General features: G+C 36.7%; 1 protein-coding gene and 1 non-coding gene across 2 annotated transcripts; one reads left to right on the top strand and one right to left on the bottom strand.

The window, feature by feature from the left end:
* Positions 1-688: 688 nt before the first annotated feature.
* On the bottom strand, positions 689-795 carry LOC131170081 (small nucleolar RNA R71). The gene has a single exon (XR_009141023.1). It is a non-coding gene; the product is annotated as a small nucleolar RNA R71 (small nucleolar RNA).
* A 12,162-nt stretch (positions 796-12,957) lies between these two features.
* LOC131169399 (60S ribosomal protein L14-2-like) lies at positions 12,958-18,126 on the top strand. The gene is made up of 4 exons (XM_058128620.1): positions 12,958-13,113; positions 13,332-13,405; positions 17,721-17,805; positions 18,001-18,126. The coding sequence occupies exons 1-4, from the start codon at positions 12,958-12,960 to the stop codon at positions 18,124-18,126; spliced, it is 441 nt and encodes a 146-aa protein (XP_057984603.1).
* The last annotated feature ends 2,870 nt before the right edge of the window (positions 18,127-20,996 follow it).

Raw genomic sequence — 20,996 nt, 5'->3', positions numbered from 1 at the left:
CCTATTTTGAAGGTAACGACGCTCTGATCAAGACCAATCAATCCGTGGGATTCCTTGGCCCCACCCCCTTGAGGCCAAATTTAATTGTTTTCTAGGGTTTTGAGGCATTTTTCTATTTTTACTTTGATTTCTTTTGTTTATGACAAGAACTTCTCAATCTGGTGAGTTGATCTTTGATCCAGAAGTAGAAAAAATAGCTAAGCAGTTGAGAAAATTGGCTAAGCAAGGTAGGTTGATTCTGAGTGCATCTGAAGAAGTCCAATCTCCAAAGGAGCTAAGTTCGGATTCGAATTCGGATTTAGAGTCAAATTCTGAAAACAAAACCATGGCTGCTAGGACTTTGAAAGAGTTAGCTACTCCTGATCTAAACCAACAGCCTTTGTGTATTCAATACCCTGCTTTAAATGTTGCTTTTGAGTTGAAATATGGACTAATTCATTTGTTGCCTAAGTTTCATGGTCTTGCAGGTGAGGATCCACATAAGCATTTAAAAGAATTTCACATTGTGTGTTCCAGCATGAAACCTCAAGGAGTTTCAGAGGATCAAATCAAGCTTCGAGCTTTCCTTTTCTCACTGGAGGGCACAGCTAAGGATTGGTTGTATTACCTTCCTTCTGGATCTATCAACTCATGGAATGGGATGAAGCAGATATTTCTAGAGAAGTATTTTCCTGCTTCTCATGCTGTCAACATAAGAAAAGAAATTTGTGGAATCCGCCAGTACAATGGAGAGAGCTTGTATGAGTATTGGGAACGATTTAAGAAGCTGTGTGCAAGCTATCCCCATCATCAAATAAGTGAATAGCTTTTGATTCAATATTTCTATGAGGGACTTCTACTAATGGACCGCAGTATGATAGATGCTGCTAGTGGAGGAGCTTTGGTTGACAAAACACTAGATGAGGCAAGGAGGCTGATTGTTAACATGGTAGCAAATTCTCAGCAGTTTGGAATGAGAATGGATCACACACCTATGAAGGTTAATGAGGTAAGTACATCTAACCTTGAGAAACAAATTTCTGATTTAACTTCTTTAGTGAGGCAGTCGGCTATAGGGAACATGTAAACTGTTAAGGTATGTGGAATTTGTTCGGGTTTGGGTCATGCTACTGACATGTGTCTTGCATTAAAAGAGGATGAATCAATGCAACATGCTAATGCAGTAGGACATTATGGACAGCCACAATGCAGGTATGATCCCTATTCAAATACCTATAATCCAGGATGGCAAGATCATCCCAATTTGAGTTATGGGAATCAACCGGTGCAAAACCGATACTAACAACAAAGACCACAAGTGAATCAACCACAACCACCTCCACCTCCGCCTCCCTCAAATCAAGGTATGTCACTTGATGAAATTGTCAAGGCCTTGGCTAACAATACCCAACTGTTTCAACAGGAAACCAGAAATAGCATTCAAAATATAGAGAGGCAGATTGGTCAGTTAGCCTCATCTGTGAGTAAGCTGGAAGCTCAAGGTTCTGGAAAGCTTCCATCACAAACAATCATGAACCCCAGAGAAAATGTGAGTGCAATACTGTTGCAGAATGGGAAAGAAGTTGATAATCAAACTCCACATGAGTGGATAAAAAAAAAAGAAGCAAGGAGAAAAAGAGTCTGAAGTTGAGGTAAATACTGAACCCAAACTGAATAAGGTTAATAATTCTGTTCTTCCTCCATTCCCCTGCTTGTTGGCTAAAAATAAGAAAGAAGAACAAGAGAAAGAAATTTTGGAGACTTTCAGGAAGGTAGAGGTCGATATACCTTTACTTGATGCAATCAAACAAATTCCCAAGTATGCTAAATTCCTTAAGGAACTATGCACTACAAAGCGCAAGCTGAGGAATAATGAGAAGATCAGTGTGGGGGAAAATGTGTCGGCATTAATTCAGCAAAAATTACCTCCTAAGTGTAAGGATCTAGGTTCATTTTCTATTCCCTGCAGAATAGGTGATTCTAAATTTGAACGTGCAATGGCAGATTTAGGAGCATCTATTAATGTTATGTCAAATACAGTTTTTCAAACTTTGAATTTGAGTCCTTTGAAAGAAACCAGTGTCATTATTCAGTTAGCTGACTGTTCTAATGCTTACCCATTGGGAGTAATTGAGGATGTTTTGGTGTAGGTTGGAGAATAGATTTTTCCTGTAGATTTTACATTCTGGATATAGAGGATAGTGTTCCCACATCAAAGTCAGCTTTGATTTTGTTTGAAAGACCTTTCCTAAAGACTGCCAAGAAAAAAATTGATGTGGATGATGGTACCTTAACTATAGAGTTTGATGGAGAGACTGTCAAATTTAATATCTTTGATGCCATGAAGTATCCTGCTGATGATCATTCTGTTTTTTCTATTGATGTTGTTGACATAATTGTGCAGGATATTTTTGAGTTAAGCATGGAGGATGAGTTAGAAGTGGTGATTAGTCAAGGAATTCAAGAAATCAGTACTAATCAACCATTAAGTGTAGAGGTTCAAGAGGCAGTAATGGCATTGCAGTCATTACCTCCTGTTTAAAAAAGGTATGGAGTACCAAAGATCGATTTACCTGTATCTCACACAAAATTATTACCTTCTGTGGTGCAGGCACCAGTTCTTGAACTCAAGCCTTTACCTAAGCATTTGAAGTATGTTTACTTGGGAAATAATGAGACACTTCTAGTTATCATCTCAAGTAATTTAACACAGATTCAAGAAGACAGATTGATCAGGGTTCTGAGAGTACACAAGGAAGCAATTGGATGGACAATAGCTGACATCAAAGGTATAAGTCCATCAGTGTGCATGCACAGGATTTTACTGGAGGATGAGGCTAAACCAAATAGAGAAGCTCAAAGGAGATTAAACCCACAGATGATGGAGGTTGTAAAGAAGGAGATTTTAAAGCTACTGGATATAGGAGTTATTTACCCAATTTCAGACAGCAAATGGGTAAGTCCAGTCCAAGTAGTGCCAAAAAAAATCAGGAGTCACTTTGGTAGCAAATGAAGATAATGAACTTGTTCCAACAAGGATTCAGAGTGGATAGCGAATGTGCATAGACTACCGCAAGCTGAATTCAACAATAAGGAAGGACCACTTCCCACTACCATTCATTGATCAGATGCTTGAGCGGTTAGCAGGTAAGTCCTATTTCTGTTTTCTCGATGGCTTTTCTGGATATAATCAAATTGTGATTGCACCGGAGGATCAAGAGAAGACTACCTTCACTTGCCCTTTTGGAACTTTTGCTTTTAGAAGGATGCCCTTTGGGCTTTGTAATGCACTTGCCACATTTTAGAGATGCATGATGAGCATATTTTTAGATTACATTGATACTTGCTTTGAGGTATTCATGGATGATTTTACTGTGTATGGTGATTCATTTTATGCATGTTTACATCATTTGACTTTTGTTCTTGAGAGATGCATTGAGAAAAATCTTGTTCTGAATTTATAAGAAGTGTCATTTTATGGTGGAACAGGGGATTGTTTTGGGTCATGTTGTCTCTAATAGGGGTATTGAGGTGGATAAATCTAAAATTGATCTAATTGTAAACTTACCCTACCTTATAACTGTGAGGGAAGTATGCTCTTTTCTTGGTCATATAGGTTTCTATCGCTGGTTCATTAAGGATTTCTCTAAAATAGCATTGCCTTTGTCTAGACTTTTGCAAAAAGATGTTCCTTTTGAGTTCAGTGAAGAGTGCAAGGAGGCTTTTGACAAATTAAAATCTGCATTGACATCACCCCCTATTATCCAGGCTCCTGATTGGACAATACCGTTTGAAATTATGTGTGATGCGAGTAATTATGCAGTGGGAGCAGTTTTAGGGCAGCGTGTTGGGAAGCTCTTTCATGTGATATATTATGCATCTAAAACACTCAATTCAGCTCAGCGCAATTATTCTACGACCGAAAAAGAGTTTTTGGCTATAGTTTGTGCTTTAGATAAATTTTGGTCATATTTGCTTGGTTCTTAAATAATTATCTTCTCTGATCATGCAGCGTTGAAATATCTCTTGGCAAAGAAGGAAGCAAAACCAAGGTTGATTTGATGGATCCTTCTGCTGCAAGAATTTGATCTTTAAATCAAGGATAAGAAAGGAGCTGAGAACCTGGTAGCAGATCATTTGAGCAAGTTAGTGACACAAGAAGATCCACTTCCTTTGCAGGAATTTTTTCCTGATGAGCAATTATTTAAATTGCAAGGTATGATCCCTTGGTATGCTGATTTGGTGAATTATTTGGTTACTAAGGTTGTACCTTTTTATTTGAGTAGAGCCAAGAAAGAGAAATTGAAAAGTGAAGCTAAGTATTATGTGTGGGATGACCCGTATTTATGAAAATTTTGTTCAGATCAAATTATTAAGAGATGTGTTCCTGATAATGAGATTCAATCTATTCTTACTTTTTGTCATGCCTATGCATGTGGAGATCATTTTGGACATAAGAGGACAAGTAGAAAAATATTAGATTGTGGTTTTTACTAGCCCACTATATTTCGTGATTCATATTTGATTTGTAAAAATTGTGAACAATGTCAAAGAACAGGAAGTTTAACCCATAGGAATGAGATGATTCAGAATCCAATACTTGTTTTATGAGATTTTTGATGTATGGGGTATTGATTTTATGGGTCCATTTCCTTCCTCTTTTGGCTTTGTTTATATATTACTTGCTGTTGATTATGTTTCAAAATGGGTGGAAGCCAAAGCCACCAGGATTGATGATTCTAAAGCTGTTTTAGGTTTTAACAAGTCAAACATTTTTAGCAGGTTTGGAGTTTCTAAAGCTATAATCAGTGACCTGGGCACACATTTTTGTAATAGAACTGTTGAGGCATTGTTGAGGAGATATGGTGTTTTCCATAGAGTATCTACAGCTTATCATCCTCAAACAAGTGGGCAAGCAGAGGTGTCTAAAAGAGAGATCAAGTCTATTTTGGAAAAAATAGTGAAGCCAAATAGAAAAGATTGGAGCCTTAGACTTGATGATGCATTGTGGGTGTATAGGACTGCTTATAAGACACCCATAGGTATGTCCCCCTTCAGATTGATATTTGGTAAGTTGTGTCACCTTCCTGTTGAGCTAGAACATAAGGCTTATTGGGCTATTAGACAATGTAATTTGGATTTGGATACTGCTGGTGTGGAAAGAAAATTGCAATTACAAGAATTAGAGGAAATTCAACTTGAAGCTTATGAGAACTCTAAGATCTATAAAGAAAAGACCAAGGCATTCCATGACAAACTAATTCTAAGGAAGCAGTTTGTGGTTGGACAAAAAATTTTATTGTATAATTCTATACTAAAGCTGATGCCTGTTAAGTTGCGTTCTCGTTGGATTAGACCCTTTGTTGTTACTAATGTGTTTCCTTATGGTGCAGTTGAAATTCAAAGTTTAGGAACTAATAAGGTGTTCAAAGTTAACGATCATAGACTCAAGCCATTTTATGAAGGGTTTTAGGAGCATATAGTGGAGGAGCTCAAATTGAGTAACCCAATTTATGAGGATTAAGGAGCTTTGCCATGTTGAGCTAACGACATTAAACAAAGGTGCTACTTGGGAGGTAACCCATGGGTGGCTTGTCAGCCACAATCAGATTTATTTTCTTTCCCTTATTTTATTTTATTTTCTAGCATTTTTTTTGGTTTTCTTTTCTTTTGCATTTGGGCTTTACATTGAGGACAATGTAAGTTTTAAGTGTGGGGGAGGAGAAATTTGTTGCTTTAAAAAAAAATTAAATAAATAAATTTGTTCTTATAAGATTGATTCATGATTTTATATTAACTCTAAGAGAGAAGTGCTTTATCCTTGAAATGACTTTTCTATTTTAGATTGAATTTTTGAGATTTTAGGCAAGGTAATAGTAACTTTAATGATGGATTTTCCCTCTTCTCCATACCATAGAGCATTTTTTTTCCTGCATAAATCATTTAGGCTTGATTTAATGGTGAAATGATTAGTTATGTGTGCTTTAAACTAGTGTCATGCATATTTCAGAACTTTGTTAATCTATCAGGGCACTTTATAATATGCATAAATTAGGGGAAATAAAAGGTTGAACTTAGAAATTGCTCAGCTATTTTAGTTAAGCAAACTAACCAGGGGTCTTCATGAACCCCATGTCGATTCTCAGGCCAAAAGCTAGCTAGGATATGAGCAAGGTACTTTTCTGAAGGTGACGGTTGAAAAAAGAAAAAGAAAAAAAAATGTGACAAGAGAGAAGTACCAATTTCAAATATATATATAAAAATGGCATTTCTACCTCCCCTAAAATTTGCAAAGAGCTATAATTGTTGTGCCTTGATAAATTAGCCTTGTATTTTGGTATGTATTGACTTAAAATTTTATGGAACTTTAATTGTGTGAGCTTAATTGATTTCAAGCCTATTGTTTTATGTTGGAAAATTGTTGACATATTGGTATGGTATTGATGGAATTTGTTGTGATGGTTATTACCTTACTTACCTCTTCTTTCAAATTTTTAATCTTTTGTTAGAGAATGTTGTGATACGGTGAAGTTAAGGAACTTCTAAGTGGAGTTGATTGAGAGTTTAAGTCATGCTTGAGGACAAGCATGGAATAAGTGTGGGGGAATTTGATAAGTGTATAATTTATTAATTTTACTCCCATCACATTTAGTATTTTTAATGTGTTTTTATGTTTAATTCAGTTGGTTAAGTATAGTTATCTATTAGGCATATGTTTAGAGAGTTGTTGAAATAATTGTGTTAAATGGAGAAATTTGACTTTGCTATATTTTTTAGGATTTTGGTGAAGTTCCGAAGCAATATAGTGTGAAAGAAAGCTTGTAAAGGGCGAAGGATTGAGAAGCATTGTTGATACAAAGTACACGGGTCGTGTAAGCACAACCAGAGACCCGTGTAACATTCTGCCAGAAGGAATCCAGAGAATCTAGGAAGAAACGAAGTACACAGGCCGTGTAATTTGACTCGTGTAAATCCTGGAGACCCGTGTAACTTTCTGTGCCAATGCGAGATAGACCCACTCAGCTCTAGTAAGTTACACGGCCCTGGGCCGTGTATCTGTCGACAGTCAGATTTCTGATTTTGCTCCAGTTGCAGTTTTTGACAGACTCTAAAAAACCTAACCCTAGACCATTTATTATAAATAGAAGAGATAGCGGTCGACTCAGAGATGATTCAGACGCCTCCAAAATCATTCAGCAGCCTCTCCATTCATCTTTTAGAATTCTTCTTTATTTTTCCTTTATTTTTTTCTGTAAGCCATGAGTGGCTAAGTTTTTAATTCAGTTCAAGAGATTCAAGTTCTTTTACTTGATTTGTGAGACTAGGTTCTTAATTTAATTTATGTCTTTTTGAATATCTATTATTTTCTGATTTATTTGTCTTTGATCTATTGAATGATTTGCTAAAAAGGCCTATTAGTTGATTGTTTGATGAGATCAATTGCTAGTTCATCTTCATAATCCGTAATTGTTGTTAAGATTGAACATGAGTAGCAATTAGGTTTTACTGATTATGATCCCAGTTTTTTATAATAACCTAAGGAAACAATAAGGTGGATTAAATGATTTATACTTCATAAATTATTCTTCAACTTAACTACTTCCTTTTCTTAAAGTAGTTATTAATTTGGTGAGGATTGCTTAATACCAACTCAGTTAATAATTAGAGTCAATAAGAGTGCTGGGCTTGAATTGATGAGTTTAGAGAAGTCAGGGGTTTACCTCACTGTTTGGTAAATCTACGTTAAGTATTCAATAAGAGATAATTGTATTTCTTTTGTCTATGATCAAATCAATGCATTGGAATGCGAATTACCTTGGACTGAAGTTTGTTTAAATTGAGATTTTCATATTTAGTTCTTGAATTTCTGAGTTCTTCTGATTTTGTGTTACAAACCCCCCCCCACCCCCCCCCCCATTCTTTGTTTCTTCTGTTTTCCATTATACAAGTGCATGAAATTTAATAATTCAGTCTCTAGGGTTCGACCTGGATTTACCACTTGCTACAGAAAATATTTCATAATTAGTAATTTCAGTTAATTTAATTTCTGATAGATTCGACACCCACCAAACAATCTTTACTTTTCAAGCACAATCTTTACACTTTCATATACAAGCAATCTTTCAATTATAAGCACTCAAATTTTAATTTTCTCCAAGTTTTCAAAAATTCAAATGATAAAGCTTTCATTAAATTTGCTACAATACTCAACATTTATCAGAAAAGTATTCAATGATTCAATCCCAACCACCCAGGTTAAAAACCACTATATCTATTACCATCCGGTCAAGATTTAACAAAAATCCATTTTTTTTCTTCCAATCACCGGCAACCATCACGGTCCAATCTTTAATTTCCCTGTCTCTTGTTCATTGAAAACTCAAACCTCTCTTTTTAGCTTTTGAACAAGTGCCGTGAAAGAAATCATCGAGAAGAGCTTGTGGAGTCACTGTGGAGCTTGCTGAAGACGTACTCACCAAAGTCTACAATTGAAAATATATTTTAAATTTGTGTAAATGATAGAGAAGTTTGGCGTTTTGATTAATTTTTATGGTTTCGTTTGATTAAACTCGGTTAAACCTCTGATTCTAACCCTTCCTTAGGTTATGGTCTCTCAAGCGGCCTTCCTTTTACCGGTTTCTTAAGGGCTACTCAACTTCGTGGGCCTGGAAGAGCTTGCTGGCAGGCAAACAAACCCTACAAATTAAGTACTTATTTATAAATTAAATGAATAAGTTTAATAAAAATTTAAGAGTTATTATATAAGTAAAAAGTGCAATTTATTATGACTAATTAAGTTACATATGAATAAATTGTATAAAATGTCAATTATAAAAGTTAAATATTATAAGTGATTTGTTAAAACATTACATATAACATTTTAAAAAAATAAAAATAATTATATTAATTATATATAATCATAAATAATCATAATATTATTTTTTTAATTGGTCAAGAATACACACATGAAAAGAGAAGACACATGCCTTTTTACAAAATTATGACCATTTTATCAAAACATAAAAAGCCTTATATTTCCCACATGCGCTGTCCAATAATCATAAAATTATTAAATTATAAATAATATGACTATAAATTAAAAGTATAATTAAAATATATAATTATATAAAAAGTATAATTTATTCCACTATAATTTAATTAATTCGCATCATTACAATTATTTCTTTAATTATTATAATAAGGGTAATTGGGTAAAAAAAATACTAAACTTTTTTGTTATTTTGCAATCCACCCTTTGATATTAGGTGCAATTATAGCCTATGCCTAAAATTGATTTAGGGAAAATTAAATTTTATCAACCAAACTTATTACTGTGATAACCAAATGCCTCTAAGCTTATAATTATGGTAACCAAAAGCTTAAACACACAATTATGATAACTAACCACACTAAAAAGATTTTGCACTTTAATAATTAAGTTGATCGATTATTTTAAAAATTGTGACTACATCAATCAAATGAATAAAATCAACTCGCTTAATATATATATAGAGGTAAAAGAAATTTAAAATTTAGGGCATTTGATTATCGTTATTGTAAGTTTAATATACAACATTTAAATTTCTTTGAATCAATTTTGAGTTTTGGCTATAATTCTCAAAAGTTTAGATTTGTGGTCCAAAATTTAAAAGTTTGGATGTTATTGCGAAGGACAAATTACTATTTAGTCTATGTATTTTAACGAAACTAACTATTTGATCCTTGTATTTTAAAAAATACTATTTAGTCACTGTATTTTATTTTTATTAAACTATTTAGTTTATCTGTCAAATTTTTCATTATTGTAGACACCATATTTTGGTCGACCTACAAATGCATAACTCATGTAATTAATATACAATTTTTAGTAAGGGTTGTAATTTAGTCGATCTCCCATTTTAGTGTTTTATCCGATCTCAACCAGTTACTTGACCACAGGTCATTTTCTTTGAAATGGTGATAATCTAAGTTGCCTCCTAGACAAATAATAAATTCCAAGTTTGTTCGACCTCATGTTCTTTCAAATCAAATTTTCTTTGATCTCTCCGTCTCTACTCAACCTGTTTAGATTGGTGTCGGATCTTCGGAACACCTAATTTTACATTTTATTGTTTTCCAATCTCTCTGTGTTCAAAATCCCAAATTGTAGCTAATTTCACGATCAAGCTTCTCGCTCAAATTGTTCAAGCATTTCTTAACCAAGTTAATATTTTATCAAATCTCTAAATAATTGTCCCGACCCTAATAAGTTATTTTCACTAAGACCTGATCTCAAGTCATTTTTTAAAAAATCTTTATAATTTTACAATTCATTCTTCGAATGTTTCAAAGTTTCAATCAATATTCGGTCATAAGGTCTTCCGGTCTCATGTTCGCGAGTAATGTTCTTCCGATCTCTTTAAGTGGCCTTAGAATGATTAATAATCGATCTCAAGTTCTATGTTTGATTTTATTCAATCGCTTAGGAGTTCAGTACTCATGCAAACTTGGTTTGATACTTTCTGATCTCATCAAGAATTGATCAAAGGAAAAACTTAATTCATTTCAAAAGAAGAAAATACAAAGTCATTCAGTAGGAGAGTCTTCCCTAGCCTACTCTTTAGGTACATTTTTAATATTCTCTCCTTCCTCTCTCTCTTCTTCCTCTTCACTCTTGGCCTCAACACCAGAGGCGAGCTTCTCCAACCAGGTGAAATCTTCTTCTGGGCAACAACTTCCTTCACCAAGGCTTCATCCTTCTTATCCTTTATCTCTTTAGAGAATTAAGCCAGATCGACAGCCAGGTAGGCCCGAGCGTCTTCAAGCTTCCTCTCCAGCTGAGCCATTCTTTCCTCATAAGACCTCACCTGGCCTTCTAAGTCAGCGAGTCGATCATTAGCAGCAAAGAGTTGGGTCTTTATAGCTGCTGCATCCTAGACTGCCTTGATGATCTCCCTCCTTAAGAGATAGGCCTTCTCTCTTATCACTTGCTGGTTCGTGACCACCTCCAAGCCCAAACTCATTATCTGAGTTAGAAGATCTTCGATGTTATCATGGGCCATCTGAATCCGATCTTCTGGAAAACAGATTGAATCTCCCAAGACTTTAGCTATATCAGGATTTTCCTGAACCAAGCGATTCCTCTCCAGTGATTGAAGTAGAACTTGAGCACCCAGGGAAAGCGATCGAGCGATCGGGAGGACTAGTCCAGAAGAACCGCCCTCTGCATCTGAAGAGACCATGGGTGGAGGAGGAGGCTCAGTAGGTCGAATAGGAGGTTCCGAGGTGACAACCTCTACTTCCGAGGCCGGCCATTCTTGAGGTCGAAATTGAGAGCTCTGCACTTCCACCAAAGCCTGTCTCTGAGCTTGAGCAGCAGCAACTACTTCTTTCATCTCCAACACTTTTCGGGCGAGCTCCCTTTTCCGCTTATGACTCTCTTTTGTGATTTTGCCCCCTGTCATTCCTGCACATAAAATAAGTTAGTGACTTCACTAAGACTAGAAGACCTAAGGTCCAGGTTTTACCGGTCCCAAGGCCGAGGTCAGAGAGTTGCAATTTGTAGTTTTCGTGGGTGATCACTCGCATCATCTACCATTTTAGTTCAACCATAATCATGTCCAAACACGAATATTTGTGAGTGATTTCCTGGTTCTTCAATTCCTTTACCATGGCATCCTCGACATCATTCAGAGTGATCTTCTTTGGTGCTTTGGGGACCAAATAATTTCAGCTACGAGGAACGCCTTCGAAACCATTGGGATCTTTACTCCTAAGTATGAAAAACTGATGTTTCCAGTTTTTTAGTGAGGAAGGGAGATTGGTGAAGAGCCTGCAGTTTGGCTTTGCTTGGAAAAACCAATATTCATCATCTTTTCACCGAGCAAGCCTGTGTAGTTCAGTAAAAACCTTCACTGTGGGTTCAAGTCCCTTAGCTCGGTAAAGACCTCGGAAAGCCACCATAGTCCGCCAAGAATTCAGATGCACTTGAGCTACACTGACTCAGTGGAAATTCAGAATGTCTCTATAAAATTCATCTAAGGGAAACCAAAGCTCGGCTTTTAATTATTCTTCATACACCATGATCAGATCAGTTTCGTCAAAGAAATGATTGGCTTAAAGATTTCCATGGCATCTGCTAAGCTCAAAAGAATCAATCAGGAGATTATATTCTTAGCTAATGGATTAGAGTTCGGCTTCCCCGAGGACCAATGGTAGTTCATCCATGAATAGACTTTCTTTCCTTGTGGCCGAAGCTTGTGCTTGTTTTGACCTGGCTGGCTGAATAGAGATCTAAATAATGGCTATAGTAGGTTTAGATTACCCACTCAGCTCGGTCACATCACCTTCTTCCGAGGTTCATGAAATGTGAATGGAAGGAGGGCTTGCAACTCCTTAACCTTCGGTACCGCTCATTTTCAAAGAATAAAGATAATTTGATCGAAAAAAGATTAAAACCCTTACCAGAGTGTAAATTGGTGCTTGGAAATTCAGAAACTAAGGGAGAACGTTGGGTTGCTTAGAGAAATTAAAATTGGCATAAGTGTGTGAATGCCTACCCCTCCCCTCTTATTTATACTTGTTCGAGCATTAAATGCCCACGAGGCGTTAGGTAACGCATCAGTTAGCAGAAACCTAGTCATTTCAATTTTACATCAAGAGAAAATTTCAAAAGCATGGGGAGGAAATCGGATAAGTAAGGATGATTGCGGAGAGTGACCATGGAGCGGATAGCAATGAGATTCGGACGGAAGAGATCGGTGGAATTTGGGTTTGATTAGGGATTAGATCAGACACAGTTATTAGATATCAGAAAAATGATTAATGCAATGCGAATAATAAAGATAAAATAAAATAAAAATAGAATAAGTAAATAAAAGTTAACTTTAAATAAAAGTCCATTTCATTTTCAAAAGGTCAGATTACATCATTTGGACGATCTCTTCAGATCAGCAATTACAAATGTCCCTTACTCTACACTCTACCTATCTCGCTCCCATGTTTCAGACTCCTCCCGATCTCAATATGCCGTTTAAGAGATATGTGGAGATCGGGAAGGTAGCTCTTGTCAACTATGGTAAACACTACAGGAAGCTCAGTGTCATCGTCAATGTCATCGACCAGAATCGAGCTACAATCGGGACCCCTGAGATGGTTAGGAGCCAAATGAACTTCAAGAGGCGGTCACCGACATCAAGATTGAAATTAGTAGTCCCCTTGTCCGAGATTGGCCTAAGGTTTGAATCGAAAACTCGATCAGATATCGACACGGTAGTCATTTTGGACCTTAATTGGTTAATTAGTCCGGTTCCCACTTCGTCATCAGGTGACGTTCTCATAGTTCTCTAATCATTGGTATTGTTCATTTTCAGGCAACGGGCAAAGAAGGCTATCGAAAAAAGATCAAGGTGGTTGTCATGATGAGAATTTTTGCTAGGAAAATAAGGTCCAGAAAGAAAGCACATCGAAAATTTACCAGAGAAGGAAAGGTGGAATGTGAAAATGACAGGGTTACTTCCCTCATATATATAAGCCTGGGTATTTAATTCTTGTAGAACTCGAAGCAGCTCATCGATAAGTGGAGAATTAAATGCTTCGCCATTATTCAAGGTTCACAGATATAAACTAGATACGGAGAAAAGATAGGATGGAAGTCAGGAAGTGAGAAGAGATTGGACACGAAAGGAGTTGGGTTAAGAAATCGGGATAGGAGGTCCCAAATTTGCCAACCATAGTAAGAGATCAGGTAGACCAAAAAATAACCAAGAGACATCGGAGGGTTTAGGGAATCGAATCGCTTTTAATCACGACCCTTAATTTGTAAGATTAACTCCTCACCATTGGATCTCAAGCGGTTAAAGCATCCCTATACGTCTCAATCAACACCGTTGATCACACTTGTAAGGATGGATTTGAGACCTTCAGATTAAAAGTAAATAACTAATTCGGCACTTTTCATTCCTAACCCTTGGATCTATTCTATAAGGTAAGACCCTTGACCATTGGACTAAAGAATGAAGGACAAAAATTCTGAAATAAATCTCAACCTTCAATTTTGATTCTCTTTAATTCCAAGACGTCGAATCCTGTCCTTTTAAATCCAGACTCTTCATCCCTTCTTGCTAAAATCCTGACCCTCCATTTAGAGCACCCATCTCTAATAAATACTTGCATGCAATACTGTAGAAGAGAAGGGGGAGGAAAGAAAGGAGGAAGGAAAAAGGGAAAAATTGCAGTCCTTGGAGAAATCTCTAAATTTAATTATTGCTGTAGCCTTATTGCTTAAAAACTTAAGGTTTCTAGAGACTTTAGAAACAAGTTTTCTAAAGAATCTTATCACTATAGCTACTAATACAACAATCCATATCCTCAGTACTTTCGCGCTATCTTGAAGGTCCAATCTCAGTTCATCATCAAGATCTTATTTTCATCATCTTCGGTAGCTCAAGTCACTTTGTCACCCAGCTTTAGCAGTTCCAGCTTTGTGGGACATCAGTATTGGCCCTTCCATCACTTCAACTCTCCATAGGTAAGGGTTTTAACTTATCATTCTCTGAATATAACTAATTTGTGTTCATGATGTAAGAACTTTTAAGACACCATGTCATACCGAACTTTCAGGATAGGATAGTATTAAGTTGACTTATCTCATAAATATTACCTTTGGCTTTCTATTGTGATGTTCGCATCACCTCAAAGAATTTTATTTTTACTTTTATTTTTATCTTTATTTAGTTCGAGAATAAAAGTTCGGGTGATATAAAAGTTATGGGAATTTCGTAAGTACATTTTAAAAATTTATTTGGTATTAAATTGGGAGATCGGGAGAGAGTTCTTTCCTTGAATTCCCATAGTCTGGAATTTTATAAACCTGCTCGGCATAAAATTAGGGAGATCGAGAGAGAGTCCTTTTCTTGATAACCCCAACACTTATTTTTACGAATATTACAAACAAATATATCGCACGTTTCAGCAATCGGTTCGAGGAAGAGTTCTTCCTTCAGATTGGCTTAGTTAAATAAAATACTGTTGTTGTAAAACATCAAATAACTTTACATGAAATGATACGGATAGAGGTTATAATGGTAATTATACCGATAATGAGACCTTCCTTCATTGACTGAGAGTCCTTATTAATGAAGGGAATTCTCTAGGTTTTTAATTAACACAACGCTTTAGAATTAGAGTCCTAATTAAAAGGAATGAAAATCTATACCCATATTGGTTCTTGTATATCCATTGTGCACACCGCACCCTCAGTTATTTGAATGCCAATGATGAGGTACATAATGAGTGAGCCGAGAGTCCTCCTCAGTCTTTATGAATCTTTAGGGATCGAATAACACCTCTTCGGAATTAGAGTCCTAATTTGAGGAGGGAGGAACTTAACAAATACATAACCAATTAAACAAACACAACATCAATTCATTATAGAGTCACCCTACATACTCGTTTTCTTGGGTAACCCAAAATGGTGAAATATCAAACGTTCCTTTTATTGATATCAGGGACCAATATCATAATTCTAACCCCAAAATTATCGATCTTAAATTATAAAGAGCACATTATTAAATCTGCTTGCCCTCATTAACGAATGAGGTGGGGTGCCTAACACATTCCCCACACGTACATGGACTCCGAACTTAGAATCTCTGTTTTAGAAGTGGTTTCATAAATTTTTATAAACGGTTTCCTTTAATTTCCCTGAAAATTAAAGTGGTGACTCTTCACTTTTTCCTCTTCGATGAGAATCGTCTGGTGACCACAAAACCCTCGCGATAGCTTGGCAACTCTGTTGGGAAAGTAAATTAATCCCAGTTTAGAGGTTCAAAAGTAGATTTAATCTTGTGCTCTTGTAAATTAAAATCGATAATTATGGGGTTTAACTTATGAAATCAAAAGCCATAACATTTAGATTATCACTATTCTTTTTGACTTATGATTATTTTAATTATTTGACTTGTTATATGTTACAGTGAACATCGCTTAAATTCCCCTTAATAAGGAAGAGGTAAATATGTCCCTTCACACACTAGACACTTACACAATGTCTTCATACACTTTAGCCCCATACCTAGGTTTTCTTACCCTTAGGGAAGTAGGAGCGAGTCATGTAGTGGTACCCGTGGGTTTCACTCCGTTAGTATCTGTGAAGGCTTCTGCTCAGATTGGAACTTGTTCCATTTATTGTGATACCCGTGCATCTTTCCCGTTAGTATCACAATGATGGAATAAGGCTCTACTATTTATAGTAGGGAGAATTTGGGGACCTTTAAACTTTAGAAAATTAGACCTTGAGCTAAACTGTCACATTAGTTAAAAGCCATAGTAATCCATCCTTAAGGGTAGAACCATCCGATTAGATTACGCCTACCTGGTATTAAAACTTCCCTAATTAAGGGCAAAAGGGACATACTTCATTTCACTTTACTCTGTCTATATCTCTTTGTTTTTGTTTCACAATATGAGGGTAATTTTAAATCATACCATCAGGATAGTCTAAACACCTTCCTACTTTGACAGGTGTATAGACATTATTGCCCCTAACAGTATAATTCAAAATTACCTAAATTATGCATCTATTTTTCTGATTGGTTTTCTTCGAGGTACCATAAATCAGGTGTTTGTAGAGGGTAAACAAGGGAAACTCTAAATGACATCTTTGAGTCAATCAACTAAAGAAATTTCAAAACAAGAACAGAATGATCAACAGTGGTCTAGATTGATTCACGATTCAGAATCTTTATAAATGAGAAAAGTGGATATAGAAGCAGAGGTCTGCTCATTGCCCCCATTCAATCCTGAAAAGATTGAAATCAGAATGGTCAATTTTGACAGTCTACAGAATAGTTGAAAATCACTGCCCATCCATGCCCAAGCAGAGTTTGAGGAAAAATATGGAAAAATCGCCACTTTAACACAGGTCAAAGTACAAGTTCCTGCACTAAAAGCCATATTGTTTACTTGGAACCCTAGTTATAGGGTCTTCTCCTTTAACGACATAAATACGACACCAATAATAGAGGAGTACTAGGCACTATTGAAGATCCCTTATGTGGCTCAAAACCGCATTTATCTTCATCTCGATCATAGGTAGACATGAAAGCAGCCTGCGCACATAATAGGAGTTCCGGCAGAAGAAACAAAAGCGAAGGAAACTATTAAAGGCAATTCACATGGGTGGCCTTAGACTTACATTAAGAAACATCTAGACCAACATATTAAGAATGAAAAATGGGAGATGGAATTGCAAACATTAGTTCTGGGCATTTATGGATTAATTTTATTCCCTAGACCTTCGAAAGTTATAACCCAAAGTGTGGTAGAATTGTTTTGGGCAGTAGAAAAGCATAACATCAATCCAATCCTTGCCGTCCTTGCCGAAACCTTCTTAACTTTAACATATTGCCGATGACAAGGGAAAGGAATCATCAAATGTTGCATTCAATTATTATATCTTTGGACCTTAAGCCATGTCTGCCAGGAGAGACCAAAGGATTAGCTTGGTATTCAGATCAGCCAATCATTAAGAAGATGTTGAGATTATCAATAAGCGAGAGAAATGAATGGTAATGGCAAGAGCAGATTCTGAGTTTTAATAGACATAACTATTGCTAAAGAAAGTTATGGACTACTGGCCAATCCATCTTATTCAGTACATGGGATTATCATTTTGTACCTTTGGTTGGGCTAACTGGATGTACAAGCTATCTTCCATCCATGGTAATGAGGCAATTTGGTTTGACTCAATTTGTTCCCAGTACTGGAGAATTTCGCCAAGCTTATTTCTATTATGAATCTGGTAAGGAAGGTGAACTGAAGATCCTACGCAAATCTTGGGAAAAGGTAATCTTGATGGGACCACTTAAAGGGTCGAGCATGACAGAGGGGTATCCCATGTAAAGAGACAGGAGGGACAAAGGGTACAAAGTCCTCAAACTAACGGGACCAAAAGATAGAATGTCTCACAAAAGAGTTTGCCTAGAAGAAGCTCTTGCCAAGTCAGCTATTCCTCTCTAAGGTTTGGCCTTCGAGAATCAGCAATTTAAGGAATGCGTAAAGCAGTTTGCAGATCAGTTAGCCCAAAGTAAGCAGCAAATTTTGAAAAGGGAAGTAAAAAGGTTTAGAGAGGATATGACGGCAATTGAGGCAAAGTATGAAGAATAGAAAACCCAATGGGAGATAGGGAAAACTTTGCTCCAAAGCATGATAAAAGAGGCTGGGATACAAAATAGCAAACTACAAGAAGAGTTGTGTTACCACAAAATATTAGTGGCTGAATACAAACAAGAGAACAAGAAGTAGAAGGTTGAACTTAAGGAGCAAGCACAATTAATCAACAATAATTTGAAGGAATGTACAAGGGAAAGGAAAGAAAAGGAGCGACAAGCCCCCTCCATCAAGAACTACGAGAAAATGTAAATGGACTAGAAAGGGTGGTAGCACAAGGAAAACAAAAGTTATTTCCTGAATCTAAATACACCTTGAAAACATTTGATCCTGCAAAACAAGAAGAGAGACTCTATGACTACCTCAAGAAATGTCACTGTATCTTAAAAAGTCTCCCTGAGCCTAGACAATAGCCAAATATTGTATATGCTTGACAAGTAAATAAATAATTAGTGGATTAGTCGAATCATGTTTTGTGTCTTTGGAAATTGTGAATGAATAGCATGACTGCCATAGGATTTATCCTTGTTAGGGCTATGCGAAAAAGATTTATGCACCATATGAACAAGTATCATAGACACGCATATGCCCCTGTCCATCACAATTGGACTATCGAACGATGCCATCATAAAGTTGACACGATTTACCCTTGGTAGACACTATTTTGGCAATTATTTGTTACCGCATCCTTTAACCAATTAGGACATTAATTACGATAAAATTATCCTAAGTAAACTAAATTAATGATACATTTTCTCCAAAGAAAACCAATATTGCTCCCAGTAAGGCAAACTCGACTGAGCAAGCTGTTGCACCGAAAAGAGTTTACTTAACGAGATCTCAAGCAAAAAAGATAATGGAAGAGCCAGAACAAGTATAGAATTTGTAAGGACAGGTTTCAAAATTAAAAGAATAAGTCTTAGAGATAATGAAAATGATGAGAGACATGTTCCAAAACAAAGAAGCCGCCAGGCCCTCCCAAGAACCAAATCTACCAGTCATCGCCCCACCTACAACCACAAATGACTCTAATGTCCAAAGATTTCATGATCAAGCTTCGACTTCATTCACCTTTCAAGCTCCCATCCCTGACCCAGCAGTTACCATCAATCCAACTTTCCCAGTCAATGAATTGCCTATCTCTTACCATTAAACTCTCCCATTTACAGAATTTCATCCCTTAATACCAGTCCCTTCAGTTTACCCAATGGCTAATCTTCTAATTGGAGGAATAGTGGAAAACAAGGAAAAGGAAAATGAGAAATTATCTGCTCTGGTGGAACGATTAAGAGCCATCGAAGGATTGAATATGTATGGCCCAGTCGATGTGTCTTCCTTAAGACTGATGCCAGATGTGGTGGTACCCCCAAAATTCAAAATTCTAGAATTTGAGAAGTGTATCGGTAATTTCGATCCCTACTTCCACTTAGCTACTTACATAGCCAAAATGTCAGCCTTTACAGAAGATGATAGACTCTTGGTGCATTTCTTCCATGAGAGCCTTTCAGGAGCTGCATTACGCTGGTGTGTGCAGTTAGATAGGAGTAAGTTACGCTCCTGGAAAGATTTAGCGTACGCTTTCCTTAAGCAATACAAATTTAAATGTAATGTTGCTCCTACACGGAGAGATCTTTAAAATTTGGTGCAAAAAGAAAGAGAAGGCTTTAAGGAATATGCCTAAAGATGGAGAGAAAAAATAGTTGAGGTTTATCCTCCAATGACAGACAATGAACTCTGTTCTTTATTCATCGAGATATTAAAGGCCTCGTATTTCAATTTGATGATCGAAAATACATCCAATATCTTTTCCGATATCATTCAGATAGGAGAAAGGATTGAGGCAAACCTCATATTATGGAGGTTGCAAGAAGTGATAGGGGGAAGTTCTGCGAAGAAGACCGATAATTTCGGGAAAAGAAAAGAAGGGGATTTACACGTCATCTCTAAACAAGCTCAATCATCCTGTCCTCACCAAAACAATTTCCACCCATGTTTTCCTACCCAAAGTCTAATAATGGCAAATACTACACCACCATTTCCAAATTATCCTCATCCCCGCCCACAGTATCCACCCCAAACTACTTATCATTCGAGACCACTTGCCCAACCCACTCCATTTGTTAGACCACCTATTCCCCAACCTAGCCCAAGACCACCAAGAAATCTTGACCTGCCCCTCCCTCTCCCACTTAGCAAGATTTATCGCTACTTGTTGGGTATCAATCATATCATGCCCATTTCACTAGACCCCGTGCAGTCACCATATCCAAGGTGGTATGATGTGAATGCCAGATGTGAATATCATGGCAGGGTTGTTGGACACTCAACAGATAATTATGGGGCACTCCGAGGAAGGGAATAGTCTTTAATAAGAAATGGGTCGTTAAATATTGAAGGAAATGGTTTTGCACCTAACATGACCACAAACTCATTACCCAGCCATGATGTGGAAAGGGGAAATGGTGTAAATATGGCGAAATTTTCGGATGAGGAGTTGGTTGTAGAAATGGATCAATTGACCCCACACTTCAATGAAATTTTTGTGATGGTAGTACAAGAAGGGTGTATAAGCCCACGGGAAACAAACTTTGAAAGTAGCTAGTTTGGCCCGAGATGTCCTTACCATAAGGAAATAAGCGATCATGAGCTGAAAAACTACAGTGAATTTAAGGAAGAAGTTCTCAAAATGTTATCGCTCAAGATTTTGAGATGTCAATGAAAGTCAAAAGAAGAGAAGGAAGTGAATATAGCCAGTTATGGCAAAGACATCTCAAGCTCTATTCCAAGAATGATTTTCTCTACTCCTACCGCACCAACACTACCGATGCCCCTAAGGACGGTTATCAAAACACCACCCCAGCTTCCGA

The sequence above is a fragment of the Hevea brasiliensis genome, chromosome 10 (assembly GCF_030052815.1).
Source record: "Hevea brasiliensis isolate MT/VB/25A 57/8 chromosome 10, ASM3005281v1, whole genome shotgun sequence".
Lineage (NCBI taxonomy): Eukaryota > Viridiplantae > Streptophyta > Magnoliopsida > Malpighiales > Euphorbiaceae > Hevea > Hevea brasiliensis.
This window is presented reverse-complemented; position numbering and strand designations above follow the sequence as displayed.